The sequence below is a fragment of the Zootoca vivipara genome, chromosome 3 (genome assembly GCF_963506605.1).
Source record: "Zootoca vivipara chromosome 3, rZooViv1.1, whole genome shotgun sequence".
Taxonomy (NCBI): Eukaryota; Metazoa; Chordata; class Lepidosauria; order Squamata; family Lacertidae; genus Zootoca; species Zootoca vivipara.
In genome coordinates this window covers 64,880,594-64,907,685 of record NC_083278.1, presented here as the reverse complement: position 1 = coordinate 64,907,685, position 27,092 = coordinate 64,880,594, and the positions used below count along the sequence as shown (strand labels likewise).

General features: G+C 41.4%; 1 protein-coding gene across 1 annotated transcript; it reads right to left on the bottom strand.

The window, feature by feature from the left end:
* Positions 1-1,033: 1,033 nt before the first annotated feature.
* VIP (vasoactive intestinal peptide) lies at positions 1,034-13,294 on the bottom strand. Its single transcript, XM_035110659.2, has 7 exons — positions 13,068-13,294; positions 11,285-11,405; positions 7,180-7,320; positions 6,796-6,900; positions 4,988-5,125; positions 4,362-4,485; positions 1,034-1,860 (listed from the first exon to the last, which is right to left on the bottom strand). The coding sequence occupies exons 2-7, from the start codon at positions 11,389-11,391 to the stop codon at positions 1,852-1,854; spliced, it is 624 nt and encodes a 207-aa protein (XP_034966550.2). The 5' UTR covers positions 11,392-11,405; positions 13,068-13,294; the 3' UTR covers positions 1,034-1,851.
* Positions 13,295-27,092: the final 13,798 nt, after the last annotated feature.

Below are 27,092 nucleotides of genomic sequence, written 5' to 3'. Positions count from 1 at the left end.
GCTTTTTGTGGCACCCCTCTTACCCACCGTAATTTCACAGAGCAAAATAGGAACACTTGTAACACTCCTGCAGCTGTTATAGCAGGGATCATTGCTTGAGATGCCCACTTGCACACCTTCCTCGCTTAACATGGAGATGGTTAGGGACTCAGCACACTGGGTGACACACACAGGGACTTTGCGGGTGGGGCTTGCATTTGTAGTGCTGCCCCCCACCCACAGCTGCAGAGTGAATGTGTACAAGGGAGCTTACAAAACGGATGGTAAAGACAAAGTAATACATCACCTGAAGCCACTGCCTCACATTGCCTAATGGTAGGAGCAGCTCTTGTCTAGACCATTCTGTTGTAGTGAAGCAGTTCCTGGAACTTTTTCAGGCACTGCAGAAGGTCAGTTAATGCAAGCTGTGAGGTTGCTTTGAAAGTGCTGCTCCTTTGACTTTGTATTGACCCCTGTTCTCTTGTTTCATGAAATAACAGAGTTGCGGTGGTGTCTATCACCTGACAACTTCCCAGTTTATTGCAGCACTGAATCAAACCAATGATATTTGCAGTGATAATAAAATGTCTTTATTGTCTGCATATTTCATCGGTTACATTCATTTTGGGAAAAAAATAGTAAAGTGCCTCCAGTCCTACATATACAATGGTATATTGTACGGTATATATAAATTGTATACGTATGGTAAACATATACAATGTCAAATGCACTTTAATCCTAGCATCCATGATTTTAGCACAAGTCAATGATTTTAACAAATCAAGGGGGAGCGTTCACCTTTGGCAATTGTGGGGTTACATTGATTCTGATAGACCAGTAGCTATATCATTAAATGGAAAAAGATACCTATAAATATACAGGATATATATTTGACTTTAGTGTGCTTGGTTAGCTATGAAAATAATATGAATTTGCACCAATGATGCAGTCGCCTATGAAAAAATCCATCCAGTGTTGTGCCCTTTTACTTTAATTGGTAGTCTTTCACAAAGGTTTATCTACAGGGGGGGGGGGGCATTTACTAAACCTGGGGGTGGGGAGTTTTAAAAATGTCTCTCATCTGGCTGAGATTCTTCTCAGAGTCCTCAAAATTCTTATAGGTATTTTGCCTTAGGAGACCCCCTCCAGATTGTCTGGGATCTTGCTGGCAGGGAGAGGAGGGTTCAATGGCAGCTTAGGGGTGCATGAAACGCACCTAATAAGTGTTATGAACTGTACTGAAAAATATTTCACCACCAGCACTCCTGAATTCCTACCAACATTTTGCTTTAGAAGAGTTCTTCAACATATCCCTCTCCAATTTCATCTTAGGCAATTTTAAATATAGTGAAGCAGCAATTTGAATATAGTTAATTCATTTGGAGTCATGCTGTATCCCCATCACTGCACTGAAAAAGTGAGAAAGCTCACTCTGCCCATCCAGCTCATGAGTTCAAGATAGTAGTTTGAGTACTAAGGAGCAATTAATCAGCATACAGTGATTTTGTATATGCAGCCATAAGCAGCAGTTTAATGGACTTTCTGCCCTGTGCGTTGCTTGTCTTTCTTTGAAATGCAGTTATCAAAATAACAGATTTACAGCATAAGAGATCATAGGATTTGTTGTGAGTTAAAACTAGCATACATATGTACAGCTTTAGGTAGATCACTCTAAAGTAATATTTACAGTGTAAACATCCATTTTTATTATATAAGAAACAAAAATATCACAATTTTCACTTCACAATATATCTGTTTTGGTTTAAATACGGAAATCATCTCTTTGAAATACTATGAGAAACTCAAAAAAATAGTTTGATCTCATCTTTAGGATTTTTTTTGCAGGGTTTTTTTCTTTTTATGGAGTTGTCTTCAGACATTCTAGGGAGAGAGAAAAATAACACGTAGTACTTTAGAAACATTGATTTAGAAAATTATGGTAACACTTATTAAAAGATTGTACAGTAATCCTGAATTTTTTTAAAAAAGTTATCAATGCATATGCTAGAAATGGGTCTGATTGACCCACTCAGTCTTTTGCCTACTTACCTGGGAGTAAGTCCCATTGAATTCTTTGGGACTTACTTCTGAGTAGATGTATAGGATTGCACTATAAGTAAAGAAATCAAATGAACCATGATTGCTATTGCAATGCTTCTGATGGCATACAATTGATGTAACAGTTTCCCACTTGGTGACACTTATGCTGAGCCCTCAGGGCATTCCCTTCTCTTGAAGAACAGAGCTGTGTGTGCTCTATGCTCCTCAAGCTAGCAGGCCACCCTCAGGTATAGCGAAAAGAAAAACTATCACATCATCATTGTTGAAGTATGAGTCAACTGGTGGAATGGGTGGGAACAGGAGCCACATCTTTGCCTTTCAGCTCACGCAGCAAAATGTTTGGGGCTGGTGTGGCTCAGGTGGCAGCCATATGCAAACACAGGCACTGTACCCACTTAGGTCAGTGTAGAGGATAAAAACCTTTTAAATGTGACTTCTGTCTTGTCAGCGCCAAGACTCTAACTGGAACGGGACCTTAATTGGTGGATATTCTCCTACTGACAGTCTGTGGCAGCTGTGGACAGCCTTTGGTGCTCTAGATGTTGCTGAACTACAACTCCCATCATCCCTGGCCATTGCCCATGCTTGCTGGGGCTGATGGGATTTGTAGTTCCGCAACATCAGGTGGGCTAAATGTTCCTTACGGCTGGCCTACAGAGTCGGTTGTATGATCTGGAGATGGAAGTGAAGCCAGGGCAAGGGCAAGGGCTAAGTCTTGGAAAGCAACGTATTGAAGTTGCTTGTCCATTGCCTGGTTAAGGACAGAAGGGCAAACTTCTAGTATTTCTATCAGGACTATTCAATCCAGGGGCCTCATATTCTCTGCCAGCATCACTAATCGTTGCACTTGCTTTCAGGAAAGATCTGGAGCCAGAGACAAGGCTCTCTCTTCCAATGCTGTGGGCTTTGTATAAGAAATGAGAAACCTGTGGCACCTCCAGATGTTGCTGATTCCAACTCCCATCAGCACCAATGGTCAGGGATGGAAGAACTTGTAGTCTGACATCATCTGGTGGGCAACAGCTTTCCCATCCCTGTTTGTTCAATAGTGGCTCATGTTGTTGGGCTGTTAGCCAGTAGACAACAATAAACTTGTACAAATGCAGGCCTCCTTGGAAAAAATTCGTGGTAAATCAAATCATCTTCATGGCATGGCCAATAATGTCATTTAACTGCCCAAATAGGAGCTGCAATAAGATACAGGGACTTGTCTTTAAGCATCTCAATGGCAAAATAAGAATGATTATCTTATCTTATCATTTTCTCTAGTAGCAAACCGAGATGGTTGAGTGCCCAGTAGGATTGGAGCCAAAGTAGAAACAAGAGAGAAGTAGCAGGATGCTTGGAGTTATGCAGAAGAACTAAGGGGTGGAGGTTATTTCTTTTAAACAAATAAAACAAAGGGGGCAAAATCCTAAAGTACAGTCTAGTGAGACTGATCACACTTAGTGGCATCCTGAAATGGACCACTCCTGTTGATGAGTGGGGATGCATGGTTTAAATAAATACATAATTTCTCTCAAGTTATGTTACACAGGACACCTTCAGAAAAAATTTCACTGCAATAAATTCAACCTCTAATAAGTGTAAAAATCATTTTATGTTTGACACTGATTGCATGCCACCCACCCATATTATCTTCGGTACTCACTGATAAGAAGTCAACGTCCTTCCCACAGTGCCTCTTTTGACCCACTTAGGCTGCAATCCTACCCATGTCTACACAGAAATAACTTCCTTTGAATTCAACGGGGCTTTCTCCCAGGTAATTTGTGTTAGCACTGCAGCCTTAGTAAATAGCAACCCACAATGTGAGTGTCACTACTATGAGTATGAACCAGACTTCTGGCCAAGAATCTTTTTATGCTTACCCACTAACTAGATGGTCAGATTCAGAAGCAATTAGTTGATTACACCAATCAGAAGGTCAGGAAAGGTGTGAGGAAAGGTGCGGGTGGACTTATTTTTGTTTTAATTAAAAGAAATGCCAGTGCAGTTATCCTCAGAGACACAGTACTATTCACCCTAATTAAACAAGTCAGTTTGGGTTTCATGCCTTAGCACACACAATCTGAGAAAACCCAAGTGAGCCAGGTGAATTAACATTATCAAACCACTCATTTTCATTAGAAATACTTCACAGATATCATCGTTATTTAATCCATGCAATTATCTTCCTGCGATGTGATTCCCACAGAAATGTCATATGGGAGTCATGTCATTAAGAGCAATTTTCTGGAAAACCCCGGTGGCACATATGAACTATGTGAACATAATAAACATAAGATGGCTGCTCTGGTTGGGAAGATGTTCAAACTTACCAATGGGAGGTGATTCAGAAGCTCAAGGTCATCTACAGTGACATCATCATCATAGTTTTCGGAGAAGGCAGGGTCAAGCAATTCCGTTTCATCCCGAAGGCTGGCTGGGTTTAGCTCTTCCTGACTGTGGCAGAGCAGAAGCTTAGATTTAGTTTAATTTCCTTCTTCTTGGAATTCATCTCAGAAACTTTTTCCTTTGTTGCATTTTATTGCATCATTAGCCTTTATTAAAACGATTCAACCTGTCTAGCTTAATTATACAAAACAATGTATAGCACTTTTATAGAAATCAGTTTACTTCAAGGCATAATGCTGAACATTTTAGTTAATAATTCTGTAATTGCTGCTTGAGAACAAGCGGGATAGTTCTCACATTCTTAGTTAAATCATGCCTTCTATAGAAAGCATGGAAAAATATGGCTGGATCGTGATGCCCTTTCTTTCTGTACACAATCTTTGTTCTTTTAAGCTATTTTTGTTATAAATTGCCCTCAGAAGAAAGCCACTGTGATACAACCGTCGCTTGTACTTTTCTATATGTTAAAAGGAAGATTGCGTTAATAGCTCGTCGCTGCTGGAGACTTCTAAAAAAAACCACCTGTCTTTTGTGCACTCTTTCTTCCTACCTTCTTTTCCCAGTTAAAACAGAGTTCAAATATTTCTTCACAGCCATCTGCTTTCGAAAGCGACTGTAGTTGTCAGTAAAGACAGCATCTGAATGGCGTTTGACTGGCGGTGTCTGTTCATCAAGGGGAGTGTTATTTCTTGAACATAAAAGAGACTTGCAATTAGCACATTAATACACGAGCCAATCAAAATGCAAGAATTTCAAAACCCACAGGTTGAATTTCTTGAAAGCTAAGTAACTGATGGAAAGTATTTTCTCACTTTTCTTTTACTACATTAATACAATGACCTCGTTTCTTGACCATGCTCTTAACATAGGTGTGGAGAACCTTTGCTGAACTACAAATCCCACCAGCCCCATGGTTAATATTTAGACAGCCAAAGGTTCCCTTCACCAGTCTTAAAATGTCTGTGGAAGATTGCTATTCTATATGCACTTACCTGGGAGCAAGCCCCACTGAACTCAATGGGTTTTACTTCTGAGTAGGCATATATAGAATTACATTGTAACTGTCTCTTACAGTTGTTTTCATCTAATGCTTGCTCAGAATAGACCAACTGAAATCAATGGGCCAAAGTTAGCCATGCCAATTAATTATAATGGATTACTCTGAGTAAACGTTAGTTGACCAAACCAAGTTTACTCTGAAAAGAATTCAAATCTGGTGGTAATAAATGTTGAAAGGACATTTTTGAGTTCTGTCCTGCACTGTTAAGCATGCTTGAAAACCCCACTGAAATCAGTGCAAAATAAGCCTGGGTCTCTCATTGATTTCAAGCAAAACAAGCAGTGACAAATGCTTGGTGGATAAAATACAGCATAATATGAAATGGAGTTGCCTTTTTATTTTTGACAGTCAGTAGCACGCCCAGCTAGCAGTTTCTTTGCTATCTGTCATGGATGCTTTAGCTGAGATTCCTCATTGGACTAGATGACCCTTGGGATCTACAACTCTATGATTCTTTGACTCTTCAACAGGAGATATCAGGAACTGAACAGGGACTTTATGCAAGCAAAGCTAAGGCTAAATCCCTCCAACCATATTTGGTATACTGCTTGTACCAGTCAGCACCCTCGGAAGCTGCTCAGGCCCCTGGAGCTGCAAACATGTGCGCTACATAGTGGGGCACCGAACTGCTGCTCGCGCTGCCCCTCAAAACAGGGAGCTGGGAGTGGCCCGCTCCCCCCTTGCTATGCCCCTGGTCCCAGTTATGGATAAGCTTGTACAGTGGTACCCCTTGTTGCAAATGGGATCCGTTCCGGAGGCCTGTTCACAACATGAAAAAGCTGCATCCTGAAGCGTCGCATCTGTGCACATGCGTGATGCAATGTGGCGCTTATGTTTTGTGCAAAGCACGATTTAGGGCTTCTGTGCATGCGCGCACGTTTCGGACGCGCCAAACCCAGTAATAACCCGTTCCGGGACTTCCAAGTTCGGCGCGTCCGTAACCTGAAAAGATGCAACCCACAGCGGAGAAATGAGCGCTGGGAGGAGCGTAGAGAGAAGAAACATTATGGTGCACCTGCTGCAGCACAACCAAATGCCTTCATCTGCCCCAGATGCAACAAAGCATGTCTCTCCCACATCGGTCTCTACAGCCACAGCAGGCACTAACTCTCCAGCAGTTCAGCTTCACCCCCAAAGTTGCACTCCCCCATTGTCTCCCGAGATAGATGCCAACAAAATACAAACACGTGATGATCGTATGATCAGTGTTTGAATTCAAACATAGTGGAATGCGGGTATTTAAGAGGCATGTAGGGGAAACCAGCTGAATCTGGGAAGCAGGAGGAATAGTTACTAACCCAACTCTTTTTCCTATAAGCGATTCCAAATATTTTCTTGCCGAAATTTGACCCAAAAGTTTGCTGTAGCCGCTTGTGAAGAGTCCATCAGCATGTCTTGTGTTCCTGCAATTGAAAGTCCTACAGTAAAAACCTGTGACCTACATTCTCAAGATTGTATATAGTTTCATATTTACAGCTAATGTACAGACAACCATATAGTTACTGCAGCTAAAGATATATGGATCCTTACAGTTCCAAACACATAATTCTAGTAATGTAAACATAGCTTAAAGACCATGAAAGAGAGAGAGGAATGGTCAGAAAGCTTCAGTGAAATTACAAGCAGTTCAGTATTCAGATTTGCAATGATTATTAGATTTCTTTTAATAAAAAATGCCTTACCTATCCATAGCTCTGTATACATCATAATAGAACTTGTCATTCTCAGGTAGTGTAGTTTGCAAAATGTCAGCCTCAGATTTTAATGAACCTTGAGAATGATCAGATTCACTTGCCCCATCAAATGGCATTCTGTTTCCTAATCTAATGGAGAAGAGGAAAAGAAAACAATGTTTGAAGATGCTAGAGAATTCTTACAATCGCCTCCCAGGTTAAGATTGACTATTACTATAAGATGCCTATAGTAAGCCATTCATAAATGAAATCATTATTCTCATTCATTATGACAATGAAGAATATTAGTCACAACTGCAGATATTTTAAAACTGTGTCCATATCATGCAGGTGTCCCTACTCTTTCAATTATTTCAGTACAGACTTCACAGCGAACAATTACACATGCAGAATGATTTCATTATGTGCTGATAAGATAATACAGAAAACATGGTCCTTCCAATAGGAGAGATTTTGGTACACTAAACTCTCCCATTCAAATCAAGGGGACTTCAAAGTAGTTCACTTCAGTTGATCACAACCATAACAAATGACCTAAGGGTGTTTCAGTGTGAAAGGGAGAATTTTTTTATAGTGCAATCCTATTCATGTCTGCTGAGAAGTAAGTCCTATTGACCTCGAATGGACCAGCTCCCAGGTGCATGTTTATAGCATTGCAGCTTCAGTCTATAATTTAACTGATTGTATAAATGCGTGCACATGGCAGTCCCCATGGTGTTATATTGATAAACCTCAAGCATTATGATGGAAGCAGGACAAGAGAAATTAGAACACTATGCAAAAGTCAAATGCCATGGTTTAAGTACGGTGACCAGGTAAAAAAGAGGACAGGATTCGAACCAGCAGACCCTTTTGCTTGGAAATTAAACAAAGGGTCTGCTGATTTCTCTTTTAGGTTTCCAGACTCAAAAGAGAGCAGGGCAATTAAAGGCACAGAAGTCCTGTCCTCTATTGAGTCTGGTAACCCTACTAGCAGTCTCTTTGGATAATTTACCTGACAAGTTTGGGGAAACTTCAAACATCACTGAATTGTGTCTGAATTGGCCAAACATTTGGCTTCCCAGGGCTGATTTGACAACTGTAGCCAATAGATAATCTCAAATGAATGAAAATCTCAAATTACAAATCAATAAAACAACTTAATTGTAATAGATGTTTAGAAAGAATGGTTGGACAAAGTGATTCATAGCATGCCAACTATTAACCACAGGGTAATCACACTGAACTGTTCAGGACTGAACATATGACCCAATCGGATATATACAGGAAGTAAAAAAAAAAAAAGATCAGAAAGATTGTTGTTTGAATATCTGCTAACTTTTTTCTGTGAAACTGACAACCATCTCTGGCTTGAGTCGACTAGTTCCATATTCCTTCCTGCTTCTATCTTTTCATTTCAAGTATTTGTATACACTTTTTATAAGAATCGATCATAAAGCAGTTTACAAAGGAAATTAAACACCAAAATTAAATAATACTGTATATAAAGCAGATAAATCAAGATCCATTCCATTCAGTCCCCACCAAAATTTCTCAGTCATCCACCACCTGGACACATTCACCCTCCTCACTCTCAACAATCACCCTTCCCAATAACCTGGGTAAATTCTAAAACTAATATGTGATGTGACTAAAGGAAGAAAGGGTCCTAGTTCTGATATGATGTTGAAAGTCATGTTTCTGCTTTAAAAAAACCCCCATGAGTTGGGGGGACATTTAATGCTCACTTAAAATACACAATGGGATCTTGAAGCTCCTGGGGGTTGGTAAGAGGTGAAAATAATCCCCAGCACTTGTTTCCCCAAATTTTCTCAGAAAAGGCTTTGATAAAAGCCATTTTTTTTCTCCTAAGGATTCTTTGACATAAAATTCTTTTTGAGGTAAGATCCAAGAACAACACTGAGTGCTACTTATAGCAAACATATAATCTGTGATGCCCACTTTAAGATTCTTCCAGCCCTTCGATTCTAGAACTGCTTCAGTTCTGAATTTTCCAATGTGTTTAATACATAGACATGCTATAAAGTCCTTCGTAATGAAGGTTTTGCGTTGATTTGACATCTGAGTTTATGATTATGTTCTATAAAATGTCTGTTTCAAGCACAGGGTTGCGAAAAAATATTTTAAGTCATATATGAGAAATCGATGGCCTTTCATAAGTTTTATTGGACTTGTAATTTTATCAGCCCAGGTCAGCATAATAGGCAGAGGTCAGGCACAATGGGAGTTGTAGTTGAATACCATCCGGGGAGCAACAGGTTCCCCACCCCTGAATAATATGTTCCTCTTATCACAGACTAAATACCAAGGTAGTTGTGATGGAAAAGCACTTGATGAATATTACCTATGTTTCACTTCAACCTGGTTGTCTCTTTGAATGGAATTCCATTCTGTCATTCCTAATCATGATCTAATGGTAAACACAAGAATATCTGGATCCTCTTTTGAATGACCCAAATTGTTTCTGACATACTAGTGCCATCCTCAAAAGCACAATTCAACAAGAACTCCTTTCATCTTGCCGTGCCCCTTCTGTGCCTATTAACAAGCTATTAGAGCATAAATGTGCTTCTGAAGCTGGACATTTAGTTGGCTGGCATTCACTGCTAATGACCGCTAAACTAGGCTAGCACCTAGACTGTTGAGTGCAATCAAGCAGCTCATGATAACCGCTATTAAGAGTATGAATGCAACCAATAATTGTGGATGTGTCGATCTGCATTCATATTCTTCTTCCATATAACAGTCCATATTAAATATTTGTAGTAATGGAAGCTGAACTAAAGCTAGAGGTTTTATGTTTCCTGGCAGAAGATCAGTCAGGAGGCTTAGGTTGGACTTTGCTTGATATACACAAGGTCTTGTTGTCTTTTATAAAACAAAGTTTTATTTTGGCTCTCTGTTTTACTGTTAGATATTCAGTTGAGAGTATGTAGGTTGGGGTGCTGGATCTGCCAGTGTGATCCCACCTCACTTATAGGTGAGTTTATTATATTGTATGAATAGGATTCTCGAGTGCTTTTGAATGAAGATGGAATAGATGAATCTTCTAGTTAGTTTCTAAAGATTCTCCTGTTGTGGCTGGAATATGTAGATAGTGTTCAGGCAACATGCCTCTTGGTTTTATTTACTATACATTTTTCTCTGAGTTTTAATATGTAACCGGACAGTAAACATGTGTGGTTTTAAGAATATCCACGTCTATGTCAAATTCTTGCTAAAGAGCTATCTTATCCCTGGGACAGATTGCTTTGAAATACACCTGACTGTTTTTCTCTGTCCCCACTCCTTGCTGTGTGTGTGTGTACCTGCATCCTTTCATAAGGAGAGGACCCTTGGAAGCTAAAAGTCAGGCCCTAGAGGAGGAGGATGGTGATGATGATGATGAATAACTAGTGCTGAAATTCTGATAAAACATCCTTCCCTAACCTGGGACTTTCCAGATGTTTCAGACTCCATCAGCCCCAGCTGGCATGGCCAGTGGTCAGGGAGGATGGGAGCTGTAGTTCAAGAACATCTGAAGAGCTCTATGTTGGAGAAGGCTGTGATAAAAGGATGGAATGGAAGTAAAGCAAATATAGCAAATGGTAAAGAGAGCCATTGTATTATCACTCTTTGGCTAGGTACTGCAAGGTTGCAGATGCACTTCCATTGCATGCAAGGAATCTCAGTGATTCTTCAAGGGTACTGAACTGAATAATTTGATGAACATTTTGGACTAACATCTATCAAAGTTACTGCCAAGTAAATATGTCCTCATTTCTTCCTGTCCATTCTCATTGAACTAGTTAGCTATTTCTAGCCTCTTACGCATGAAACAGTGAGAGTCAGTAACAAAAGGCGCAAAAGCATACATGAAATATCCAGTCAAGCTATGGCCAAAGCTAAGTTGTTGTTTTTTTAAAAAAAAGTGCTCGGTTCCCTTTTGGCTAGTCTAAGTAAAATGATTTTGCAAATTTTCCTAAGCACATTCAGCTTGGCCCTTGCAAGGTAGGCAGCATTAGGGCATTTCAAACTGGAGGGCTGGTTTTTCTTCTTACAGTTCCGTGACATCTGCATCTCCCGTTGGAGGCTTAGCTGGAGCAACCCTTACCTCATAGCGGAGTATGTTCCCAGAGGAGGTAAAGCGAGTGCTTGAGTGCAGAGAACATAGAGGAGAGCAAAGCAGAGGAGAAGCTGGGGGCCACTTCCATGTTCCATCTCCTTGGACCTGCCTGGACAAAGATAATTTAAAAAATGTTAACCTCTTGTTGTCAATGCCCAAATTTTGCATAAACAAAAAGACATGGCACAGGGTGGTCTAAAAACATGAAATTGGTAATTCTGAATAGGAAAAGGAAGGCCACTATAGGGCACATTTCAAAATATTTAAAAAATATATTAATTGGGCAAAATCATTTGGATTCCTGGTGTTAAGGCATTGTTCTTGAACAAGAAAGTTGACAGAGGCAAATAAGTTTCTTATGACAGATTCCTAGTGAGATAAGTAATGTACAGTTGGTAGCAAAGGCATGGATGATTCTGGTATGAATGTGAAGATGAATCACAACAACTATTCATTGCAGGGGGTTGCACTAGATGACCCTTGTGGTCACATCTAGGTCTACAGTTCTATGACTCTTTGCTGCCTTGAAAGATCAACTTCTTCATGCATTACAATTGCTTATTTTGGTGAGATACACAGAATAAGTTACCTAGAAGCTTTAGGCAAAGCTTAACTTTAAAAAAAGTCAGGGGGTTGACATGCAAGCCGGCAGAGAGAGAAGACAAGTACACAGACTGACAGAAGAAATCATCTTGTTAATAGTATATTGGGGTCAAAATGTTAACTTAAATCACTTTGATTTTCATAGTGATTTTCCTGTGTCTGGTATTAAAATATGACCATATAACTTTGATATTTCTGCCACCTGACTTACTTTCTTATTGAGCCTAAATGTATTTTACTGCTTTAACAACTGAAAACACAGCATGTATAATTCAGCATATAAAATCATACTATTTATGAAATGTACAGAGCAGGCATGTTTACTCAGAAGTAAGTCCCACTTTGTTCAATCAGAGACACTGCCAGATAACTGTGCGCAGGACCGCAGCTGAAGACAAAAAGTGCAGCTCCCCTTTACAGCTTTGAATCATGAAAGTGAATAAATGCTGTTTGCAACCCAGTAGCAGTTACTTTGCGATGCCGTTGAAATTCACTGGGAACAGGTCCAGAGCTTCCACTTTAAGGGCTTTGGAACTAGAGACAAGGCATTAATGAGCTGGAAAGGGATTTCACATGGCTGTAATGATAATTCATTCATTCTCATGAAAAGGCATCTCTTTTCATTGTTTTACAGTAGCATCTGCATACAAAAGCCGCCGCCCCCCCCCCCCCAAGTGTGGCAGGGGGAGCCGCATTCCCTCCATCAGAAATGAAGAATGCTGCTAAGAATAAAATCCACATGAAATGCCAGCGAAATTGAAGTGGACAATTTCAGAGGAAAGGTCATGTGCAACACAATTCACACTAGAAATCTGGTTATGGGAGAAGGAGAAGCCGAAAGAGAAACAAAATTATGATAATAAAAATAGAAAAAGAGCAGTGAACAGGGATTCCCATAAGCATACCAGCCGGAAGTAAGATCAAAAGCAGGAGCGGATCTGAAATACTGATTATTTTTCCTGAGGCCAAAGGAAACAACTTCAGTTATCTGGGAGATTAGTCAGTAAAGCGATCAAAAGAAGAAATAGCTCTCGATCAGATTTGTTTCCAGTCTGTGCATAGAAACTTTTTAGCTGTATTTCTGTTCACAGACAAACATTAGTCTGGTGCTTCTCTGAACTGAAATCTACCAGCAGCACAAAGGGAAACTCCTAAAACTTTTACTTACAAAGCCGGAAGAGGAACCTCGAAGGCAGGCAGGTGACACCAGGAGCTTTCCGAAGTGCTGAATTCCCCCGGCAGTTCCTTGGCCGTTCCACAAGTTTCTTCCTTAGGTACTGAGCAGGAATGTGCCAAGGAAAGTGCCTGTCAGTTTCTGCTCCCTCTAACTGCCGGTCTGAAGTTTCAGCAGCTCTCCTTCCTGGGCGAATGCCTCTCTCCCCCTTCACTCTGTGCACTCTGTGCAGCCTTTCAAGCAGCCTCATCTTATAGGGTTTATATATACAGGACCACTTTTCCGCTTCAAAAAGAGCAATCACGTTACGTTGGAGACGTCACACTCCCAAGGGGATGAATGGAAATGTCTGTGATTGTTTTGTCCAGGATGCTGTGAGACAAAGGAAGTTCATATTTAATTCATGGGAAGCCCCCACCCCCGCCTCCTCCCCGTTTAAATTGATTTATTGCTATATTGATGAATGACTTAACATGAGTAACACTGGGCTGGGCAAAGAATGCAGCTTTTAAGACACAAATCCTGCTTTCAGGAAGATGGGACTTATAAAACAGAAACCCATAGCATTAAGTCATAGTTACCCATAGGGGGTCTCTTCTCTCCCCTTCCTCTCCCCAATTCTTTTAATTTAAGGGAAATTGCCAACCCAGAGCTCCCTGACATGTCTTTGGAAGATGAGCAAGAAATATCAGAAGATCCTGATATCAATTTCAAGACACACGGCTATGTATTTGACTTCTAAATTCTCAGATCAAAGAACAACTAAGTTTCAGGACTGTATATGTTTTAGTTGATTTTAACATATTGACATCAATTCAGGCTAAATCCAAGTATACTAAATGTTATTTTCATATTGCACAGAGAGCAAACCTGAGTGCTTTGCTTAGTAGAATTTCCTACATTTCTACACTGGAGCAGATAATACCTAGGATGTTCCTTTTTAATATTTTACTTTCAACATATTCCCATTTCTTCACTCTGCCAGATATCCTTTCTTTTCAATACCCTTTCTTTTCAAAGACAGGACTACTTGCCATCTGCTGCTCTCTCTCTCATTTTACCCAACGTGTTTGCCCATTCCAGCAATCCCAGCTAATAAACCATTAGTCAAAACTTGTACCCATAAACTAAACCAAATAATGGCTGACATTTAACTCTCTAGTTTGTTTGTATCACTGATTCCCCAGAATTAGCTGGTTAAACATTATTTATTGTAAAGGGAAAGACACATAGAACATGAGGCCAATTCTTGGTGCTGAAAAAGAGAAACGACTCTTGAAGTGAAAATCCCCCCCCCCCCGGGACAGACCTATTAGGTTTTAATGAAACTCCCAGCCATGGACTCAAAAAATGTTACTTCATCTGAGTGAGGGCTCAACAGAGCCACACCTCATATCCTCTTCCAAGGCTGTGGCTTGTAACATATGAAATATAAGCATAATTGAAAATATATGTTCAGCAGCACAATTTCCCAGCAGGCATGTAGAGAATAGGCTATCTGTCCTAGAGGTTTGTACCCACCAGGAGTGCCAACTTGGCCCCACGACTGTGAGTGCCTGGGGCTGTGGGTGCCATGCAACACGCATGGCCCTGGCATCAAAATTTGTGGATACCCAGCCCCTTCATGGGGAATTATGGTCCCCACCCATAAATTTTTAGCATTTCCTAAAGCTAGGTTTATGCCTTCCAAGTTGATCACCATTTGCACAGCAAAAGAAACAGTTTCTGTAATAGCAAATTTTAGGAGAGGTGTATACTTACCCCCCAGATTTGCTTTCATTACTTTGGTGGAACTGTTATTTTAATTTTATCTCTCTCAGTATGCAAGCTGGCCAGGCATCACAGGTCTCTGACCAAGTACAAAGTGCTTTTTCTCAACCATTCAGTAGCCACGGTCATCCCCAATAATATATCTGAAGAAGTGTGCATGCACACGAAAGCTCATACCAATCAATGACAAACTTAGTTTGTGTCTAAGGTGCTACTGGAAGGAATTTTTTTAATTTTGTTTCGACTACGTCAGACCAACACGGCTACCTGTCTGCCCCAATAATATATTAGCTTTGCATTAATATATTTTCATTTTATAATATTATGTATATAATTTCATATCAATATGTTCATTTTATGTTGTCCACTTTATATGTTGTTTTTGGAAGAGGTTTATGCCAGGCTCCGAGTTTTATGCATTGCATTTGCATATTTTACCCCTTTTGGTAAACCATCCAGAGGACTTCAGTTGATGGGTGGTCTTGAAATGGGAAATTAGTAAATAGGTGATAATAGAAAACAGTTTAAGGACCAGGACTATGGGATCAGAGGGAATGACTTTCATCCTGTAGTGCCTAAAACCCATCTTTCTTGACTGCTTAAGCCAAGCACCCCAAACTTCGGCCCTCCAGATGTTTTGGACTATAATTCCCATCATCCCTGACCACTGGTCCTGTTAGCTAGGGATCATGGGAGTTGTAGGCCAAAACATCTGGAGGGCCGCAGGGTGGGGATGCCTGGCTTAAGTTAATGGGAGTTGGAGTCCAATAACATCTGGCTTGTTGTTCTTGTTGTTGTTGAATTTATATACTACCCTATATCCAGAAGTCTCAGAGCGGTCCACATAAAAAGATCACAGTATATAAAATTAAAACAATAACCCAACTTTAGGTTGAAGCGTTTATTGAGCTGTGACACACAGATCTTGCATCACTTGAAAATGCAGAATTAGGAGATATGCAGAAAAAGTATTCAAGGGCCAAAACTGATATGTACATTCCAAGAGCCATCAGTGCAGTGGGGCAGGGAATTGAAGTTTCCAACCCATGAGCAGCAAGGTTGGGGCTCTGAGGGCACACCAGCAGGAGCACCCATGCAGCCCCAACCTTGCCATGGTCACCCTCCCCCCACAGTCTCAGTAAGCAGCAGCGATGCCTCTTTCAGGTGGATGCCTCTGGAACCCCAAACCACCGCACTGACCACTCCTGCTGCATTCCCCGTCTTTATATTTCCACCACATTTTGTAGGCTTACACGTGATTTATGCATTAAGCATAGGCAACAGGTTTCTTCTGCCTGCAAAGGATGTGGCTACATAGGTTTCTTCTGCAAAGAATACTTTGTACAAAGATTTGTACTAATCCCAAATAGAGAGGCGGGGTGCATTGGAGGGCTCCTGCAAGGCAAGGTTTAATTTCCACTGAATGGAGCTGTTTCTTCTCACTCTTAAACTAAGCTAATTTCTCCTGATCTTTATCCAGAGATTTCAAAATCATAACCCATCTGCTCATGAGCAAATGCCACTGAAATTTAAGATGACTTGCTCAAAAGTAAATCACATGAGACTCATAGCCCCCAAACTCAATAAATATGGAAGATATTACCATTTCCTCTTCCTTCTAATAAACTTCCCATCTCTCCCCTGTTTCATGTATTTGCGAATTTAGGCAAACCTGATGGTGAATATTCAGTAATCCTTAATCACATTTTCTAATTCACTTACATAAAAATTAAATGAATTAAACCCAAAAGTGACTTAAACCAGAGTTCCTGCAAAGGACTGATTCCAGGAAGTTTGTTCCCCTTCTTCCTCTGTAACTGGCTGGGAAACAAACAGTCATGCCCTGGGATGGCAGCACAGGCTATTGGTTTCTTGTGATCACCCAGTTCTTCATTAAGTTTCCTAATATTTGACTTTGCAAGTAGGATATAGAAAGTGAGCAGGAGGATAGGAAAGGGTGCTGAAATAGGAGGACTCAAAGTACATAGTCCATAGCAAAGTTCTGTTATTTATTATAAACACCAGTCTCTCTCTCTCTCTCTCTTTTTAGAAAGCTGAACTCAAATCAACTTACAAAAATGAATATTAAAAACAAGCGTAAAAACAATCTAAAATGCACCATTAATATATATAAAAGAGCAGAAGCTACCCAACCCCATTAAAAATAAGCACACAATTAAAATTTGGGTGAAAAATAATGTTTTTGCCTGGTGTCTAAAAATAGATGGTGATGGTTCCAGGTAAGCCTCCCTGGGGAGAGCATTCCATAAACGAGGAGCCACCACCAAGAAGGCCCGTACTTGTGTCTCCTCCCTCTGCACCTCCCTCAGTGGGGATACATTCAGGGTCCAGGTTGGCTCTTGTCATATCATCCAACTTTTTCTTTTAAAAAACTGAGGTATGCGTCTTCTGGGACGCACTCCCGAGTGAGTCACATGACCCATGCCACAATCTCACCCTCCCAAGAGCTCTTTTTGGGGGGTGCGTTTTGGGGCACCACACAAGTTTGCAATCCTGGAAAAAACGCTTGGGGGGGGGCAAGTGTGAGGGGCAAGAGCATGTGAGATCGCAGCACTGACAATGGCCACCGTGATCTTGTGTGAAAAAGCGGGCTGCCCCATTTTTTTCTTGGACACTTGGAGGGTGTGTGGGGAGAAGCAGGCCTTGAAGTATTGAGGTCCTGAGCCACAGAAGGCTTTGCCAGTCAAAACCAGCACTTTGAACCGGGCCTAGAAACTAACTGGTAGCCAATGCAGTGATGTCAGGTGTCTTGTTAAATGTTCAGACCCATCTGGTCAGCCATCTGGCCACTGAATTCTGCACCTTTTGCCGTTTCAAAGTTCTGCCACATATTGAAGTGAATGGAAACAGTGTAAGAGCAAAGCAGTGCTCTTCTGCAGTTCTTGTGGGAACATGAGATGAGGCCTGCTGGCTCAAAACATCCAATCCGGCATGCTGTTTCCCACACTGGCCTAGAAGGCTGCAAACAGGGCATGGAAGGATCAACTCTTGTAGGATTCTGTGTGCTCAGCAGCTGATTTTGAGGGGTATCTGATCCTCTGGTTGGTCCACACTGCTTTGAATGGGAAGGGATCTAGCATTATGGCTTAATGACATCCACTGGTAGTTTAAGAGACTCTCTCTGTTGAGTGGAGGCAAACATCTAAACATGGTGTACATCAGTATGAAAGTTCATCTTAGCCCTCCAGGTACCTCCCATTCATTTTAGTGAGAAACTTCAAGTGTCTGGAATGGGCTTGAATGCAGAGTACCCGTACTTGTTTGTTTGTTTGTTTGTTTTAGAATAAATATAAGGAAAAATAACAGACAGTATTTACATTAGACCGGTTCTAAAGTAACTTGACTATTCAAAATATCCAACAGTTGTTTAAGATTGGGTGGCTGTCTGTAGGCAATGAAAGGTCTTCTTCCCAGAGCTTGAGAAAGAGAGCTGTCATTGTCTAGGAGAGGTTGTAGATCTCTGATGATGCATTGTACTGTTTTAACTTGGGAGCTGTATGTGATCAACAACATCCAACATACCATCTCAAGACTATTTAATTGCTCATCTTCTAACATTGTGTATGCCATCAAATGCCAACAGTGCCCTTCAGCTCTCTATATTGGACAAACAGGCCAAACCCTATGCCAAAGGATAAATGGACATAAATCTGACACCAGGAATCACAAGACAGAGAAACCAGTAGGAGAACATTTCAATCTCCTAGGACATTCTAAACCAGTACCTCCCACTCATTTTAGTGAGAAACTTCAAATGTCTGGAATGGGCTTGAATGCGGAGTACTTGTTTGTTAGTTTGTTTTAGAATAAATATAAGGAAAAATTGTTAGCATAAATAGTATTCTAACAAAAATAACTAGATTATTCTTAGTAAATCTGCACTTCCTGCTCACTGGGAAAGAAGACATGAAACAGCAAAGAGAAGGAAAGGTTGTAAGAGAGCATCGATCTGAACAGCTCTGGGTATTTGGAGGTGGGTAAGGGAACATATATTTAAAAGTGATAGCCACATGTTCTGCTTTATGTAGACACCATACAATTCAATTCTTTATTCTGAGAAAAGTCACAGGTCTACTATAGCAACCACAAAACGGAGTTCAAAGTTTTATGGCTTGAGAACATGGTGGTTCAACATGGCATGAGAGCACCACCTTGCGGTGAAAAGAAATAACTTCCTAATCTAATTTTGGCTTCCCATAACACATTTTATTAGGGTTGATGGCCATTAAAACATTTCTAGTTCAAATGCGAAAGAATCTCGATTCATTTTCTCAAATCTCTGGCAAGTTGCTATGTTCCTGTTCCCCTGTGAAATCTTATTTATCACAAAGTGATATTTATCAGCTGACTACTCCCTCCCCTTATCTGAAACTTTTTTTGCCTTGCCCTACTAACATCAGCACCAACACAAAACAGATCCTTTCATAAGCACATCAGACCAGAGTTTATGAAGGAAACATGTTTTGAATTAAATATAGTGTGCTTGCAAACCCTGTGCTGAGATGCTTGCTGCAGCATGCAAGGTGGGTTTTTTTTATTGTCCACATGGTATTGTCAGCATCAAAATGCCAGCACCTTATATTCCCACTTCCCCATTTAATATGGATTTATCCTGCACAGGAAAATCTAATATGTATTAAAGATTATTTCTTTTAACCCACTTTGAGGTATCCGAATGCTCACCTGCAATATTAAATAAACCCCTATCTAGAAGCACTAATAGTTTGCCTCACTGTACATGCCACAGGAAAAGCCACTCAGTCATAAAGCTGGCCATGTGACCTTGGCTCAGTCCCTCATTCTCAACCCAACAAACTTCTCAGGGTTATTCAGAGGATTGAATGGAGCGGGAGAGTGAATAGAAGTGTAGTGTAACAGCTTTAGATGAAGAAATAAAAAGGGAGGAAACACTTATTCCTGAAACTAACCCTTGATTTGCAGCCCATAGTCTTGTTACAAGAGTGTGCCTGGACTCTCATGTGCACTTTTCCAGCACTCATGTATGTTTATATACACACTGCTGAGAGATTTAGGATCTTTTGCTGAAGTTACAATGTACACTTGCTTATGTGTATGTGTTTTACTGTTAACCCTATGTCCCCAAGAAGCTCTCACACAGAGGGATACAGAAAGCTTGGTTGAGCCTGGATGGCTCAGTTGGTTAGAGCACGGTGCTCATAACACCAAGGCTGCAGGGTTGATCCCCGTATGGGACAGCTGCATATTCCTGCATTGCAGCGAGTTGAACTAGTCAGGGGGTCACCAAACTTACCACGCTTCAGGCCGGTGCCTGCAGCACTGATCGTGAAGTGGGCCAGAGGGCCCATACGTGCGCACACGCACTATTTCCGCCGCACTTCCAGGTCGCAGGAGCACCGGAAATAGTTTGTGCGCATGCAAATGGGCCTTCTCCGACCCGGAAGTGTGCCGGAAATGATGCTTGCGCATGCACGCAAGCTACTTCTGCTGCTCCTGTGACCCTGAAATGGGGAGCCATGCTGCGCCGCGCCAGTAAATGAGTCCTTTGGGCCATATCCGGCCCCTGGGTCATAGTTTGGGGTCCCTGAACTAGATGATCCTCAGGAACCCTTCCAACATTACAATTCTATGATTCTACGATTACATGAAATAAAAGTGACTATGTCAATTGTAAAAATTACAATTTAAGCAGGCAGCAACTCCTGCAACATCTGAAGAGTGATGGATTCCCTACAGAAATGTAGACATGACAATTTTGCCATCAACCCTAACTAGAAGTGGAAGGGGGGGAGGAAGGAAAGTATACCTGTTCTTAAAGTGAAGCAGAAGTGTGCTGAGTCTTGGGGAGCACTGTGTCAGTTCTGTCCTGTTGGGGCTGGAAGACATAGCTGTCTATTAGCAGAGCCAACTGCCTACTGGGAATCTGGGGTTTAAAAAATAACATTCTTTCTAGGGAAGGGAAGGGGATTTAAAATGAACAGTATCCTGCCCCTTTCTCACCTTGACCATCCTAGTGAGAAATGGCTAAAACTTGGTCATCCCATTAGTTTCTCGCTCTGTATGTGCTCTGCTTAACAAAAGGGCGAAGGACTTGTGACAGTGAGCAGTTAACTGAGTGGCCATCTCTTTGCCTGCCTCCTGTACCATCATTAGCTTGAAGGCATCCATTCAGGAGTTTGAATAGATTTTGCTAGCAACTTGGATTGCATGTGTTGACTTTTCCAAGGTGTGAAGTATTTCCTGAGATGAGGCCAGTATCAGGCTCGCACCAAAGTCAAGCAAGGTTCAAGGTGGAGAATCTCATGTCATGTTTAATTTAAACAGTGGTGGACTTGGGTAATACAGTGCCCTGCGTTAGGCCAAAAACTTATGCCTCCCCCACAGCCTTCCCAAAGGTGGTTAAGAGAGACAGTGCTTTGGGAAGGAGGGGTGAGGCTCTGGCAGGGTCCTAAAGCCCTCCCATCTCATTCTCAAAGCTGGGAAAGTGCTAACTAGGCTTTGGGAAGGAGGAAGGAGGACTCGAGGACCCTGTCAGAGCCTCCTGGCGACCCCCTTGGCTCAGTGCCCAGTAAAACACCAATCAGCAATGAAATGTAAATAAAACCAAAGGGTTTACTTTTAAGGTATCTCACTTTGGGACACTGGTTGAGAAAAAGTTATCAGTGGGTTATCCTCTGATACTATAGTTTTCTGATTCTTGCTATTCCTTTCCTGGGCTTGAAATGTATTTGTCTGCCCAGACTCGAGTGATCCATGCCAAAGTCGTTAACCTTGAAAGGTCTTACATCAGTGATAAATGAGTTGTTGAATTTGCGTCAAGCTTCCACCCATTCTGTAGAGCTGTTGTTTCCAAATCTCCCCTTTTTTCACCTGTTACGTTGAGAGTGCCATTTAAATCAATCTGCAGATCAATGTTATATCCAGACTCTAGCAGGAAAGACAGCAGCTATTTATATCTCTTCTTGTGATCCTAGTAAAAATGTTTAAATGCACTTTATGACGGAGGATTAGGAGTTAGGATATAAATATTGTGTGTGTGTGTGTGTGTGTGTGTGTGTGATGTGTTCCTGGTGAAATGACCAAAAGTGTCAGGTTTGTACCTGGATGAGATTCAGAGTAATTCTGGGGAGGTTACAATGTATAGGACCTTTTAGTAAGAGGGCAATGAAAGAAGTATATAAAATCATTGATAGTGTGCAGCACATGCACAGAAAGCAATACTTTCACCCTTCTTCTTTCATAATACTAGAACTTGGGACCTCCCAATGAATCTAAATATTGGAAAATTCGGGAAATATTTCTTAACATACTAGATAGTTAAAACCTCCACAATAGGGCTTCCGGTTTTTGCCGCCATGGTGAACGGTGGTTCCCATGATAACGGACCCCAGGCATGCAGCCAATTAAGGATAATTTGAGAGTAATTAACCTTGCAAGCTCCCCCCCCCCCCATGGGTCAGAGGGAAGAGCTTTCACTCGCAGATGTCTGGTACCTGCCTCCGCTCCTACGGAATGCAGGGGAGGGGACTCTGAGTGCATAGCGTCTGCACACATCAGAAACTCTCCAACGCAGTCACCGTGAGTGGAGATTCTTCTGTTTTTTAAGATATATCAGAATTTGGACTTAAGAAACTGGCATGTTCTGGAAGAAGGAGACAAGTTAACCTGCTAAATAAATCAGCCACTGAGTGCCAATGTCTTGATCTGGAAACGATTTTCCCCGTAATTGGATTGGTATGTGGTGGAGAGAAGCCTTTGTTTTCTCTTTATATATTCACTATGCTGTTTTATGATTTGGCAGCTCTTCACGGAAGAAGAAAAAGTTGGCTTCTAATGGATAATAATAATAATAATAATAATTTATACCCCACCCATCTGGCCGGGGTATAGCAATTATTAATGGAGGGAATAAACAAGAACTTTATAATGCTTAGGATTAATTGAAAGAATGGAACTGTGTGGGAAATATTGGGATGTTCTGTGGCAATACCCTCCTATGGAGGACTCTAACTTTGATTTATTATGGTGTTGGCAAGATATGAGCTTGTTATCGGAGGGGAAAGTATTCAAAGAAAACGCTGGAAGTCTGCCTGGTCAGATGTCAGACCACTTTCGGTTTTAAGAAAAGCATGATGGCGAAAGGTCACTTGAGTCCTTGGAGTGGGGTGTGTGTGTGCTGAAAATGATTGATTGCAATAAGAAAGGAAGATCAAACTTTTTTAAAAAAAAATCCACACAGAAAGGTACCAGATATAAACTCCTCTTGCAAATTAAAGGATATGGAACAATTAAATATGAACGGAAGTCAACACATCAGTGGCTGTTAAAATAAAGGATTAACATCAGAACTGTATTATTTGGATTAAATAAGCAGATTGGAGCGGGAACAAGGAATCAATATCTCCTAAAAAATCTCCTAAAATCAGAACATGGGAAGTCAACTAAAATGTTTAATTTGGAATCTGACGATTGGCTTTTTTAATTGAATTATGATTTGGTATTGTATTAATGTGGTCTATATTGAATTGTTATTAATGAAAAATTAATTAAAAAATATTATTTTAAAACCCTCCACAATACATGGTGATGGCCATTAAGCTACATGGTTTTAAAAGGAAGCTAAATCAATTTATGGAAGATAAGGGTTATCAATTGCTGGTAGTAAATGATAACTATACTACCTCCAGAATCGGAGGCAGCATGCTGGCTGTGGCCCTCATGTCCCACTTGTGGCCTTCCCAATGGAATCTGCTTGGCCACTCTACTTATGTTCCTTTGCTAGGTCCAAGCTACCTGAAAGACCATGCTCCCTCATATGAACCTGCTCAGGGTTTAAGATCTTGGGAGGAGGCCCTTCTCTTGCTCCCACCACCCTCAGGGATGCATGGTAGGGATGTGGGGAGAAGGGCCTTTTTGGTGGCTGCTCCCAGACTTTATTCCCCAGAGAAGTTAGACTGACTCCCTCTTTTTCATCCTTGCAGCAGCAGGTGAAGACTTTCTTGCTCTAAGCCCCCCTGAGTCCCTGTCAGGGAAAATTTCTCTAATACCTGGGTGTCACACACAAAACAGCATAAAAGAAAGAAACAACAGCAAGTGAGCTAGGAAGGCTTATGTTGCTTGCTCCGCTGTACTTGACCAAAGCACTCCTTCTGTCTGTGAACTTTTTGATACATGCCTCTTTCCCCCAGAACTATGTCCATCCAGGGATGGAGCTATAAGAACACTGTTGAGGGCAGCACAATTCAGCACACAGGACATTCATGAACTATGCTTTTTCTCACTGGCTTCAGTTATTTCCTGGAGTTAATGCATGGTTCAAAATTTCCCTGTAATGACCTCCTTCTTCCTTAATCATCTTGCAGTAAATGACGTGCCATGCTACTGAATGATAATCACCATGTCAAATGAGAATGTTCTGGTTTATTGAAGTCAATGAAGCAGAAGTAAGAAAACCAATGGAGTAAGGCTTTCAGCTCTAAAACAATAACACTGGTGTAGGGAACATTTGGCCTGCCAGATGATGCTGAACAAAAACTCCCATCAGCCCCAGCAAGCATGACCAGTGGCCTTGGATGGTGGCAGTTGTAGCTCAGCAACATCTGGCAGGGCAAAGGTTATTGACACCTGCATAAACAAAGGAATGTGAGGACAGTAACTGCACGTCATTCAATAAGTGACTTGCCTTATGAACATTCCTTATTTATTACAGCATCAGGGAAAATAAGAGGTGGGAGGGTCATTTATTCTGCTTGATAGTCCTCTATTTGAAGGACTCTCTTTTGCAAGTCCAGTTTAAAGACCAACAAATGAGGGGACAGCAGGGGCGTTGAACTTGCTCATCAACAGCTAATACCTGGACAACACACTTGAGTAGTGACACACAGGCCACCAAGCCAGTCCACTTCAGTGTGGTGACATGATAAGTCACATCCTACCACACTGTGGGGAGATGTCCTGTATTTCCATGTAAATAACAGTAATTCTAAATTTGCAGAGGTACTAGCAGCCACCCTAGTTAGACATTAGAACTTTTAACAGCATACATCATCATCATCATCATCATCATCATCATCATCATATATTTATACCCTGCCCATCTGGCTGGGTTTTCCCAGCCACTCTATAATAAAAATAATAAAATAAATAATAATAAAACAACATCTAACATTAAAAACTTCCTAAACAGGGCTGACTTCAGTTGTCTTCTAAAAGTCAGATAGTTGTTTATTTCCTTGACATGTTGACATCTGAAGGGAGGGCTTGGTTCCCTGTAGCTTCACTTCTCGCAGTAGCATTTCAAGACAGAGGTATCAGCTATAACTTAATCCATTGCATTATATATAGCTATTCTGTTCCAAAAGAACACAAACCCTGGTTAAGTGCCAAGACTCCTGGAATTTCATGCACCTCTTGGCAGAGATTGGGGTGGCCAGCAACAATATACTCAAAGACACAATAACATTGTTGAGCCATGAGTAGAATTAGAATGGAGGACAGGCTGGCGTTACACAAGGGCCTTGATGTTTTCTGGCTGCTGGTTCATATAGCATGGATTTACTAGATTTTGCATGGGCAGCTGAATGATTTATGAAATAGCTGCTTGTGTCTCTGGGTGGCATGCAGCGTGGGATTACAGAAAGGAAAAATAGTGTCTCCATATTAGCAAACAATTGTCTGAGAGCTTGTCAAATAAAGCAAACCAATAAATTTTACAGATCAATTCTTTTGCTAGAAATGACACTGTGGAAACAATGTAAAGTACTATAGTTGTCAAAGTTTTCTCTGTTCGGGGTTCCTTTTAATGTCACATAAATACATTCCTGCATGCGTTTAAGGACAGTTCATTTGCTCCTGAACCAAATGGCACTTTTACATAGCCATTTTGCTTCGGATTCCCAGCTAGTCCTACAATGGGATTTTGTTTTGTTTTCAACCAATTGAAATTTAACTATATTTACTAACTGATCAATGGCCCTGTTTAAAAACTGTATATGCGTGTGTGCATGTGCCATGCACATGGTGGTATGAGTTTCCCTTCAAAACTTTGGAATAATCACAGATATTGTTCCTCCGATACTGCCTCAACTCACTTTGTGCTTTTACTAAGCAGGACTGGATGATGTGCTAGTTGGAATTATTCCTTGTATAATCATGTTTGCATCAACATCTGCACACTTCATAATGTGGGTTCTCTATCATAGAGAGCATGATTTGCAGTGGGGGCTAGCAAACCACTCCTGAGTCAAAGGTGGGGGCATGAGTGGCCACCGTCCGATTGGACCTGGGCTGTTGTTGGGCAAAATAGCATGTTGCAAGTGGTAAGTCCAAACCCTGGGGTATAATAAAAAAATCCTTCAGTAGCACCTTAAAGACCAACTAAGTTTTTATTTTGGTATGAGCTTTCATGTGCATGCACACTTTTTCAGATGGTTTTGCATACCAAAATAAAAACTTAGTTGGTCTTTAAGGTGCTACTGAAGGAATTTTTTTATTTTGCTTCGACTCAGACCAACACGACTACCTACCTGAAACTAAACCCTGGGGTATAAATGGCCAAATGCTTGGTTTCTCTTTCTCTTTGGCTGCGTTTCTGATCCCCACCCTTCCCTCCGCTGTTTTTTAGGCCTCTGTGTTGACATTGCTGTGCCTCTTCAGGGGTCACCTGTATTCAGGGGCCTGGTAGGGATTTTTCCATTTGGCTGATTGGCTGGTGCCATCTGGTTTTTTGCCTACTGCATAGCAAATAGTCACAACTTGTAAGGTTGGCGGTTAGGCATTGGTTATTTTGGTTGTATTAAAGGGTCTTATTGATTATGTTGGCCCCAAGTTTATGCCTGTGTAGTTGGGGAAATCCCGGTCAGGAATACAGGGGCTCTATGCTGTGTCCGTAACCCCAAAGTAGGGGGCCAGGACGGCGTATTGAGGCCCCTGGGAGCCTGAAGGGAGAGGGGAGAGTTCATTGCACCCGGGTCCCCGTCTCTCCCTGTAAGATTTCCCCGTGTTGACAAGGCAAGTTATTATTATTTCTGTCCTTAGGTGACAGTCGAGAACCAATGCCTACGCACTTCCGGTCTGCTGCCAGCTCTGTTCGGCAGGATTCGCCTCAGCTCCGAGGCAGCCTGGCTCTGTGAGGGGGGGGGAGAGCTGCGAGGGCAACGCAGCCCCCGAAAAAGAGCCCCAGATTGTGCATTCTGGGGACGAAGGGCTCAGCGGTGCTCCATTTGCGCCCCCTTTACCTCCCGGTAAGCT

Excerpts from the sequence above, each read along its gene's own strand:
- VIP (XM_035110659.2), bottom strand. The coding sequence starts at position 11,391 with ATGGAACATGGAAGTGGCCCCCAGCTTCTCCTCTGCTTTGCTCTCCTC. Across the intron at positions 7,321-11,284 it reads GGAACATACTCCGCTATGAG|ATTAGGAAACAGAATGCCAT; the intron begins GTAAGGGTTGCT and ends CTTCTCCATTAG. Across the intron at positions 4,486-4,987 it reads GTTTTAACTGGGAAAAGAAG|TCAGGAAGAGCTAAACCCAG; the intron begins GTAGGAAGAAAG and ends GCTCTGCCACAG.